This window comes from Thermobia domestica, chromosome 1, assembly GCF_964235325.1.
Source record: "Thermobia domestica chromosome 1, izTheDome1.hap1.1, whole genome shotgun sequence".
Lineage (NCBI taxonomy): Eukaryota > Metazoa > Arthropoda > Insecta > Zygentoma > Lepismatidae > Thermobia > Thermobia domestica.
In genome coordinates this window covers 263,513,828-263,526,124 of record NC_137454.1, presented here as the reverse complement: position 1 = coordinate 263,526,124, position 12,297 = coordinate 263,513,828, and the positions used below count along the sequence as shown (strand labels likewise).

The following is a 12,297-nucleotide window of genomic DNA, read 5'->3' as shown; positions in this document are numbered from 1 at the left end:
GATTTATTTAATTCTCACTTTCCGCGCAGCACCGATGAAAAAATGTATTATTATTATTATTATTATTATACTATTGAACTTGCACGGCGAAATTACTGTATAATACGATATCATTTCTGTAATTTTACTCCATTGTACGTTATTTAGTTTATTAATGGGTACTAAATTGTCTCCAGATCAACGAATATATTAACTACGGCATGCACTTTGGTGGATATATCATTACAGGAACATTATTGGTTTGTTCCGATTCGTCTTTAGTCTGCTTACGTTAGGTTTCTTTGTCTCCGCTTGCAAACTTGTATGTTATATTTCTTCGATTCAAAATGCCTTTCGTATTTCTTTTATGATGTCGGCAAAGTTTACATTAATAACTTAAATTGTTCTTAAACCGTTGGTTGACAAGTTTGTTTTTTCACCACACGCAACTACAAATATGACAGATTGAATTCTCATACACTCTATTTCTTTCAGAGCAGTCGCCATTACCTGGTCAAAGACTTATTTCCTCCACGATTCATATTAACCAAAGTAAATTCATTTTTCGGAAGCGGAATTTTCACTTTTCGCATTTCGGAAAATTTTGGAATTCTTTTAAACTCCCTAATTCAGAAGAATTCCGGAACTCGGGAAGAGTCCGGAATTTAGAAAATTCCGGAATTGAGAAAAACTTCGGATTTCGAAAAAATCCGGATTGTTCCGATTTCCGGAATGTTAACGAAATCAGAAATATCTAAGTTCCGGATTTTCCGAATTTCGGAATTATTCCAAAATCGGAATTTTCCGGATTCCGGAACTTGTCCGGTTTTACTTTCGGGAGTCCAGGAAGTAATAATTCCGGAATTGGCTATCCCTAGTTTATACACAACCTTTCAGAACGTAAGCTAGTAGCTGTCTACAAACAAACTAGTAATGCAAAGCATTTTGTATCCTGCAATACGTCATTATTAAAATCCGACAGCAGTTTCAGTATCTAACCAGAAATTGCATTATCTAGCTACTGGAAGCTGACGTATGAAGAATTGTATTGTGTCTTATCGTTTTGTGTCTTATACAACGCTGCAAACCACTGAATAACGTAACGGCTTTCGTTAAATTCAAGTTGTAGTACTCACATCCGTTTGTGTCTATATAATCGTGTTACTAAAGCTTACTATACGATAGCGTTAGTAAGTCTTCCTCTGCTCTCCCGTAAAGTTGTTATACGATCTACTACAGAATAAAGAACCAATTATCAATTTAACCAAGTTGTTGTATTACTACATATCTGCTTCCGCCTTTGTCAACTCTGGTCGATCTCGTTGACGGGACATATTTGCTTTTTTATACCCCTTTCTTCGTTTACTGAACTAAACAGTAACTATTATGAAATATACTACTGCGCATGCCTCATAGATAAATATTTCTGATGCCAATAGTTTCCGTTTTGTTCAAGATATGTTATTTTTCTTATTCCCAGCATGACCCTTTTATATTATATGAAGAGCATGTAGGTCTAAATACCTCATGTATTATACAATGTAGGTTTAAGTCTTCCAGCAAAGAAGAAACGTGACCATAGTATACAACCCACAGAAGTGATAGCTGGGAATACACACAGAGAGTGGGCGGTGCCCTCCCCGCTGTTCTAGTGGATAGTACGTGCGCCTTTGGTGCATGGTGTCCCGGGTTCGATTCACGGCGGGAGAGCATCTATGATTTTTAATTGTCCTCGATGTTTTTGTGTTCGTGTCCCTGTCGTTATAAGTTATTAGAAAAAGCATTTAAACGAGTGAAGCAAGTAAAATTAGCAATAAGTAAGTTACTGAAACACGTTCGGTGAGTCAGTTAAAAAAGTGGACAATGAACTGGCTTTTCGCGCCGTCCATGCGAGTTCGAATCTATCTCAGCTTTATTTTTTTTATCCATTTGAGAGAAAGTATTGTCTCTTTTCACTACAGGTAGTGGCTCTTTTCGTATTTTTCATTGTCGTTCACAGTTAAAGTAACTGGCTATTCTTATTCTTTCTACGAATGATGGATCTTCTCTTTGGTTTCATGTCAAACATGCTCACGTAATGAAAAGAGGCTGTCGATAATAATAATAATAATAATAATAATAATAATAATAATAATAACAATAATAATAATATGAAATATTACTAGCTAACTCTTGTGTGTATTTCGACAATATAATTTTATATTATTATGTGGAAATAAGTAAGGCTCGGTGGCGCCCCCCCCTAATTTTTTCGATGCGTCTTATGGGTCCACGGTGTCCAACGTTGGTCCCATCCCACTATCACCACCTGTTCTTTCGATATAAGTTATCGACATTTTGCCTAAAGAGGGCTCTACCATGGCTCCATGACTCCTCATGACAATGACTCTTCGTTCATTTTGCATTGAAATCGCTTATTTTTCTGAGTACTATGAGTGCATACTGTCCAACGTTGCTCCCATCACTCTACAATTTCCCGTTCTCGCGATATAAATTGCTAATATTTTGTTTGTAAGGGAGATATGGCGTTACAATCATTAAGTTTGAAGAAGAATTGAGGAAGATATTGCCTTGCACAAAAAACACCTATTACTACTACTACTATTATTATTATTATTATTATTATTATTATTATTATTATTATTATTATTATTATTTTACTTACCAGTAATGTTGCCTACCTTTATTTGCATTCCAATATGTTACTAAAAAGCAAATCAAATAACACTCCTTGCCATTCACGCTCCCGAACTCGAAATACATGATTTACAGTTCTCTCTGTTAGAAGAAAGCACATTTATTATATTATTCTTTCAAATGACACGTTTCGCAAGTTACTTCACTTTCAATGTGTAATTTCATATCATCACTAACAATCATTTTGTTCCGATACGAAAATAACTCCTTCCTGCAAAAAAAAAGAAAGAAAAAGAAAAAAAGAAAAGAAAAGCCTGACCGTAGCGAAAGGGCGTGAACCTTCTTTAGGCGATTTATCGTGTCCAATATTTCAATAAATCCTTGCACACAAATATTTGAGTAAAAGAGGAAACGTTATTCAAACTTTCTGAATACCTATTTATGGGCGAAATTTGGTTCCCTTGGAAGTTTTTAAGAGTTTGAAGGGCTGCCATTTTGAACATTTTCATCTGATTATTCTGGTTAACGAACTCATCAAGATATTTCAACAATTAATGTTTGTGCCAAGTTTCGTCTATATCTGCTGAAAATTAGGGTGGTTATGGCATATAAAACACGTTATTTATATACAGGTAGATAGCTAAATGGACACACAGAGGGAGAGAGATAAAGTGTTTTGCTCCCTTCTCGCACCTGTGGTTCGTCAGAGCTAAACCGGGCCCCTTTGCAAAACGTATTGGCTAGCCAACCTAAACACAAGCCTCTTACTTGCTAACGTAGAAACGTGGTCGGGAAGTGTAAGGCATGTAGAAATTGTATTTTTAATAACCACGAGTATGGTCCACTTCCATGTTTTTCTTTTTACTTTTTGCAGCTACATCGGAACGTTCAATTTTTATTATTCACTAATTGCAAATGGCGTTTACATTCAAAATATGAGGAATTTTGGTGGCATTTGTTCGGATATTCTTCTATTTTGAAATGAAGAAAAGTATAAAAGCAATACGCAAAGACAAAAGGTCTTATCAGTACTAAACATTACCAATTATAATTGCTACGAAAAACTAAATACGACCTCTTTTACCATCTCTCATGAGCTGTATGTATTATTAACAAAAATTTTTAAAAACATCCTTGCCGAGGATTCGACCTGGCTACCTTTGCATTTGTAAGCCAGCACCTTAACCACTACACCAACATTATGCCATGATCAGCGTTTAGTTGTCGGCGTATTTGTTGTATTTGTGTTTTATGTTCCCACTTCGATAATTTTTACTCTTTTTTCTCCGTTTAACACGTTTCTGCCTTTCTCTTTCGGTGTCGTCCTTTATTTACGCTATGCACTATTCGTATTCACAGCTTGTGCCCCTCTGCAGTGTCTTATTCAGATTAAACTTTTCTTTTTGCCCCTCAGTAAACATTTGATTGATTTAATTCTCATACTCTCCACGGATGGAGCGCAGGAATGCCAGACTCGAAAAATAGGTGTACATTTACTTTCCTGACAGATAATACAATATATTGCAAAAATATATTCCGAACAGTTGCTAGGACATAACATTGTACGTAAGGGTACATGTAAACACTAAATACAAACATTAGAAACAATCCGTACCATTACAGATAGTAGTCTCTATTCACGCTAAATAACAGTATATGAGTCTAATTTCGTAATAATGTTCGCAACATTTGAAGATCGCAATCGAACGCAAATAATGAAATAAATAATTATAATTACATACCAAGTATCGCAAAAAAAGCCAAACTTTACATTTCGTTAACACAATCCACTGCGGAATGGAGTAATACACCTCTGTAGAATGAATAAAACATGTTAAGACATTCATTAATTACTATCCAGCTGCTGCGCATGTAAAAAAAACTTGTAACTGTGAGCTTGTGATATTAATGCACAATTCACATATTTTTACGTGTGGTGGAATATCATAGAAGGAGTTTACCAAATGTATACTTTGCTAAGCTAACCAAAGCCAAACTACCTATCCTAACTCATATTTTATGTTCAAGAACAGAAAGAGAGAAAAAGAAAACACTAAGTATAATTTTAGTGAACCACATCAGCACTATATTACATAAGTTAAACATATTATGCATTGTTGTGCGTGAGCCTATGTATAGTACATTACGTCAGTCTTACTATTTGCTACTACTTGCATTTTGGTCAATTTATTTACCATTGAATTTATTATAAATATGGTGCTGGTTTACTTTTGGAGCACAAATTTTGAAAGATTTACAGGTAAAATTTAATACTTCGCATGAAAAGACATATTTATAAAGAACAAATTTCTGAAAGCGATAGAATTAAATACAAAGTAATACACCTGTATTTTACGTTTACATGTGTAGGGTTACTAGTATAAAATCCTTACAAGTACTTTACTACGGATAAAATAAGCGAGTGCATATGTAAGATGGTTGTGTTAGAAACTATTTTCAACCGGTGCTGTATTTGTGCACATTGTACAAAAGTCGTATTTTATGTTTACAAGTGGAACGCTACTAGTATGAAACTGTGAGAAGTATTATTGAAACTCATATCATTGCCAAAATCCACTCGTTTTCACTATCCTCATTTTTGCATATACCAACCTTCGCTGACGCACCTGCTCCCTTCGGACCCACTACTTAACTAGAACTTTGGCTCTCCAGCTTCGCCCTGCTGTGACTCGGTTAGATAGCATTCTTGCTTTTCAGTGGCCTCCTAGCACAGGTTGTTCCGTGCTTTTTGCATTGCAGTTTTTATGCATACATCCGGACGCCGTATTTACACGCAAATACTAGAAGAATTTTAATTTTTCAACAATTAATTATGATGGACCCCTGGCATTCTAACTATGCCATTTGAGAAATTTTCATGTCGTCTAGCCCAAATCATTTAGTAAACAATAAGAAGAAATTTGTGAAAGAATTATAATTTTTGAACAATTATTTCTTGTGGTGCGGCAAAAGTAAACCTGCACGAGAAATATTCCTAAATATGTGCTTAAAACATTATGTCGAGCTTCACATGAAAGGCAGTTGCGCGTTTCAAACTTATTCGTTGAATTATAACTACACATTCAATAAACGAGCTGACAAATGCAGAACATAACACGCAGTTTGACAAGCTGGCGACAAACTAGAAATGTGAAAAATACAAGAATTTTATGCTAAATATAATTATGTATTTCTACAATAAGACCTATTTCATTGGTGCATATAGTGTTGTGTGCCGGAAGCGCCATCTCAATTGGCGCCAAAAATTTTGCAACACTCCACAATTACTTAAACAATTAACGACAATTATTTTACGAATTGCGCAGACAAGTTTATTTTTTTTAATCTTAAAACAAGGAAAAGCAATAGAACAGAGAAATGTTAGTCATTCTCTTCGCGCTCATTCGGTTCCTTCCAGCTGTCTTTATTTTTTTGGATGTAATATTGAGTCTGTTTCATCCTCTCCCAGCCAGCTGACTGTCTGCCTCAAGAAGCAGTTAAACTATAACCTTTCTCGTCTGAGAAGATAATATTCCCTCCTAAAGGAAAGTAATAGATTCCTACTTTTGGTTATCACAACCTTAAATAAATAGGGACGACAGAATTAATCTGAATTTCATTTAGTTAACTTAAAGGTTAAAAAGGTCATTTTGCTAGCCAGCAATATATTCAATAACTCTGACACAAAGTCTCATTTCCTCGCAATACACCCACAAGTGTTCGATTATAAATTTGATTACTCACTCTGTTTTTGGACGTTTAAGTAATATAAATTGTCATAGACCTAAGTTATTATTTTTACAGCACACTTGCAAAGTTTGAACTTTTAAACTCTTGAAATTTTATTGGAAATATAATGTGTCTGTAGAGTCATAGTGTAATTAAACCTGTCTTAGTAAATTGTACTATCTGTAATCAGACGTGACTCTTTGTACACATGAGGTCAAATGTCAACCTCCTCAGGTTATCAGGGTTTTTGTATAAAGAAATTTTCCCATGTAAAGGAAGCTTTTAGGATACGCCCTCCGACTGCTTGCGCAGCCGCAGATACTCAAATTCGTTTCATAAATAATTAGAAATCCAATCAGGTAAAACCCTGGCTTACCCCTGTATTCACACGTCCCTACCCTAGTGCCGTGTGAACATGATAAGGGCAAAACAAAAAGTAAGTACATCTCTCTTTTTGGGGGAATTATCATCGGGGGAACAATCACACAGTTTTTCGAAGAGGCGCGGGCGTATGCTCGTTGCCCCCTTCGGGGGAATTCCGATAACCTTTCGAAGAGGCACAAGCTCCCGCTTGTTGCCCCCTTCGGGGAAAGTTCCACCAAACTCCAAGACATGGACTTATCGTCTACAGTCTAACTTGGAACTTACGCTGGAACGTTGACACTCTTATTCTAGCCCGTTCTTCGGTCGGGAGAAACTTTGTCACATCCCTCACCGACTTGTGCTATTGTGTCGGCAGTGACTGTTAACTTCCATCATACGGCGTAAGGACGGTATTCCTTTCACCACGGTCATTTCATAAAGATTCATCATTGGAGACGAGCAGTGTGTGTTATCACCAATTCAATCCTAAGTGCTCAACTGGACAGTACCTCTGGTCTCACTGTGAGTATACAGTCAATCTACAAACTTAGTTACTACTACTCAGATTCTGCTTACCTAATCTGAGCACTGGCTCTATACGGATCTCTTCAAGATCTCTCATTAACTCAACTTTTGTGATCCTGAACGCTTCCTAAAACAATATTAGTTAACCTCTGCTAACGCTGATTTACGTATCTATAGAAGACCTCATGTAGGAAGTCACCTGTGTTGTATGAAGTCCACGGACTTATTCGAGCTAGCTAATAAAATACTTCCTAACTCGAACTTGCGTTGTTTACGTCATTCAAAAACATTCTCAATACTCTCTTTTGGTGAACGTTTCATAATTTTTCTCAAGATCTATATTAACGCCTAGTATCGACGTGCCAATGTTGTAGTCTACTGGAGATAGCAGATGACCTTTGGAATGAAATCCTGTTGGACATCGTTCTAACCTGGGAACTGCGTTTTACGTTCGACTCACCTCTATTCCATCATCCGTCCAGGAGAAGACCAGCCTGTGCGAAGTCCCAATTTTTCGAAGACTTCTAATCCCGTACGAAGCTCAGTGACGACATCGTCTTACATGAAGTCCTGACCATCGTCCGTCTATCCTGCTCTTGTATTTCAGCCGCTCGAAGTACAAGTGAGTAAGTTTATCGTTATAGTGTTTTAAGTGCTTTTAAGTGATTGTGCTACCTGGTGCGTACAAAACGGCTACAGCAACGTCGAGGTAACCCAGAGTCTTCCCATCTCGACTTGGAGTGCCTGGAGGTAGGACCACGGACCTCAGGTGGGTTACCACTGTTTATTTAATATTTTCATGTACCTGTCATTTGCATTTTGTTTTCATCAAGTCGCTTAACTGTAAAGAGGATCACCTCCCAAGTAGTTACAAAATTACTTTGAAACCTTTTAGTTGTTTTAATATCGTTTGTATGAATTGTTAACTACATTTGATTTCCAAGATCTCTTTTAGTTCGAGCGGTAATCTCGTGTTAAATTGTAACGATCTAATATGTTTTGATATGCTAATTTGTTAAGTATTCTGAACTGGCTGATAGCAGTGGTATTCCAACTCGCTGACGCCTACTCGCTAATAACATAATACTAGTAATCATTCGTTCTCTTGCGTACTGACCACCCCTCGTCCTCATTCTGACGAACACCGCCTTGCTTTTGTTATTTGTATTGTTGCGGGTCCCTAAAGCTGTCCCCTTGACGAGTGGTCATTCGATAGCATATTTGCTTGAGATGGACATCTGCGCCTTTGCGCCCTGACTCGGTTGTTATTGAAATTGTATGTTATTTAACCATCTACTATCCGAGCTGCATAGCTCCTCTTTGACACGGACTAATTTAAAGTCCCTATATAAACAGCCTTTTTCAAGGCTACCTCTTGTTCTTAATTATTATTATGGTGCTAATAACAACCTCCACCGCCCACACATAATTGGTGTCGGCCGGTGACATGCGATACCCCGCGTCACACATATAGTTCGGTGACAGAATCGTTGGGAAGTGCACCCGCTGACAGAAAATGGTGGCAAGCGGAAGGGATTGATCCCATCACCGACGCGCGACATAATTTTGGTGGCTACAGTGAGATTCGAACCCTGGCCCACATAAATGGTGGCCCTGATGTGAATTATTCTTGTTGTGAGATAATTATCCTCTGGCGGTATATAAATACTTGTTGTTCTTGGCTATCGTTCTCTGTCGGTGTCTTCACACCCTGTCAGTACGCCCATAAATTAGTAAAGCGCTCGTGTATATAAAACCAATATTTTGAATTCTACCAGAGCTTACTTGGGAGCGTGAACAAACCATTCGTTGTTCTTTAAATGCAAATGATAGAAGCGGTGTTTTTTACAATTTCCTAACACTGAAAATCCTACCAGTGGACCACGAAGGTCTAGTGCCCCTTGAGACCGTTCGTGGGCGCGACAATAGGCTACAACTCATACACCTAACCTTTGCAAAGATTTATAATATGGTAGAAAAATAATAATAAACAAAAAAAATACTCAGTTAGGGACAATGACTAAAATTTTAGAATTCTAAGTGAGAGTTCATCTCTACTAAGTATAACACACACAGAAATTTGTTTCGTGACCTAATGGGTAATGCGAGAGACCTGAGGGACCATACCGATATGGAATGCGTCAACGCAAAGCATTATTTACCATTTTGTTACTCATCATCGCAATAGCAGTTATAATGACTTCTTGCATTTCTTGTATGTAGAGTTTTTAAAAATTGCTTACGAAATTATCTCCTTAGACGTGTGTTAGCAAGCGAAGGAAGTGAGTAATTATCTTGGTTACACGCACTTGGCTACACCCACCAGCTGCCACACAGCCAAAGATGTTGTGCTAGCAAACCATCCTTTGTATTGCTTCAATTGCAAGAAACTCTTACTTATTTCATTCATTTGTGTTTGAAAAAAAATGGTAACAAGTCGATAATATTTACAGATAATATTGAATTGTTTCGATATTACTCCCCTAAATTTGCACGAGAATAAGTATATTCACCTCACGAAAGTAATTTTTACTTAACTCTCGTAAACGTATTTCTGCCATCTTGTTGAAATGTGAATTCGTATTACTAACTTAAGTACAATTTTTATCCACAACATTATGTTTAATTAGTCCCTTCAAGAACTCAATTGGGTTTCATTTCATTGCATGTCCATTCATTAATGTTTTATTTCGTTTTAATCATTTCTTCACAATTTCTCCAATGCTGAAGGAAGAAAGGGACTTTTGAGACAACGTTACTATCTTGTACAGCACAAAATTCTCAGCTTTTACAAAGTACCGAATATCTCGGTATGTACTTGACTTATCGGCCTCAAATAAACGTGACAATTCTCCTTATGACATACTGATTTGCTCTATGAATTTTAAACCATACTGTACTAGGGACCTTTTCCAAGTTATTGCACTATTTTCAAATTCAACTTTTCTCAGTTCTGTTGTGGCAACCTGTTTAACTGATCCCTCTAAACTTGAAGTTACCTTAAAGAGTTCTTTCCAGTATTTAATTTAATGTGCACAAATAGTTACTACTTCATTCCTTGTGTGTGTTAAAGGCGTTTAAATTTGACACATGTTTAACGTTATTTCTCAAAAGGTATGCAACACTGATCTGCGAGTGCCATCTCTTTCGCCTTTGTTTTCATTGCTGATTCGAATTATAAAATTAAATTTAGGTCATTCTATTAAAAGAAACATAACTTTATATTGGATTGGCAACACTGTTCACATATGGATAGAGGTCCCCCTTCCTATAGTTGCTTTGTGCAATGTTTCGCTTGTCTGTCTCTCTCTCTTGGTTCCTCTGTTATAAGGTGGACCATTATAAATGGTGCACCCTATATATATATATATATATATATATATATATATATATATATATATATATATATATATATATATATATATCAGGTCTTTTCAACTATTACCACGGCGTGTTTGTCCATAAATCACATAATCATCACACGAGATTAAAATAAAAAAGTGCAATTTCAATAATTTACTGACATTCAATGTTCCTTTGTGCTACAATTTAGATAACTATTAAACCAACATTAAACAAGACCATCAAAGATTAGAAATAGAAATTTATATTTCTCTGTAAGTTCAATCTCCATTATCATACCTTGCCTTCTTTCATTGGTGCACTTCAAACTATTACTGAAAAGTATCCACTTGAATTACTTTGTTTCTACTTCTATACTTGATACATACTATTTACTTCGATTAATCGCTAGTCTTATCTCTCTAAGATTTGCTTTCAATCCATATTTTTTTTTTTTTTTTTTTGCAGGTATTCCTCATGTTTCTAACATCATGTTAATTTTCGATTCAAATTCATGTAAAGTCAACAAGTCACCTTATCTACTATCTGAATGCACCTAAATCCTTCTACTTCTTTTTCAAATACTGTCTTCCCTCCTAAGAATGTCTTTAATATTTGTATCGCTTTCTGTTAAAAGGGCGTATGTAACATTTTTCATAATTTTAACTCCTTTAAAGAAATGAATACTTTAGAGGTAGATGTAACAACTTGTGTTAAAAGGACGTGTGTTTCTTGAAACGTGTTATAAATATAAGGAATTTTTATTTTTTTTAATAAACATAACCGTCCCGTAAAAAAAGTTTTTGTCATTTCTTGACAACTTTTTTTATTGCACATACGCCGTTTTAACAAACAAAAAAACATTCATTTCTTCTAAATATATAGAAAATATTTTTGGTGAAAGACAATTTTTGCACAAGTTTCTTGCAAATACACTTTTCTCTGTTTTTTCTTTCAATATTTTAATTCTTACTCGAATTTCCTAGCTTGTATATCAATTATTGAGGTTTCAATTATACTATATCAACTCAACATAGTTTAACACTTTAATCAATTTCCAGCTCACTTAAACATTAATATTGCTGATACAATTTTGCTATATTTACAAACATTCACATAGTAGCTATATGTTTATCTTGCACTTTAAACTAATATACAAAAATATGTCACAACAAATCCCGTGATATTATATATTCAAGACATCAGATAAGTTTTTTTAGAGGAAGAACTAAAATTGATTTGAAACGAAAACTGTTAGTTCAAGATAAAAAGGAATGGTTCTAACTTGGAAAGCATTGTTTTGTTATTAGAAGAAGAGATAAAGTATGTGAAAAGATGTTAAGTCGAACGATGAAAGCATATCTCATGCGTAATGCCGTTACCTGGACATATAAACTCATTATTTAGATATGATCGAAAATAGATATGAATTTACACACTATAAAATATCATGCTCTCTTACCAGTTCATAATCTTGGAAGTACGGTCGTAGAATTAGACGCCGTTGATTCACTGTAGTTGCTATTTTGGTCAAAATTAGTTGCAATCTTCGTTCTTCAGATTGACTGATAATGTTTACATGATAAGGGTCTTCCCACTCAAGTCCTGTTGTATATGGTGGATTCTTTCCAAAGTCTGGTACTGTGAAATCAATAATATTTAAAAATAATAGCTTACTAACGAAATAATTTAAAAAATGAAGTACCTTTATATAGAACAATA

General features: G+C 35.6%; 1 protein-coding gene across 1 annotated transcript in view; it reads right to left on the bottom strand.

Annotated features, from left to right (window-relative positions):
• The window catches only part of LOC145679576 (uncharacterized), a 694,799-nt gene that overhangs the window by 604,635 nt on the left and 77,867 nt on the right, over positions 1-12,297 (bottom strand). Inside the window, exon 4 of the mRNA XM_081750156.1 lies at positions 12,038-12,216. Coding sequence (XP_081606282.1) covers positions 12,038-12,216 — 179 coding nt within the window. The remainder of the gene's footprint in view (positions 1-12,037; positions 12,217-12,297) is intronic.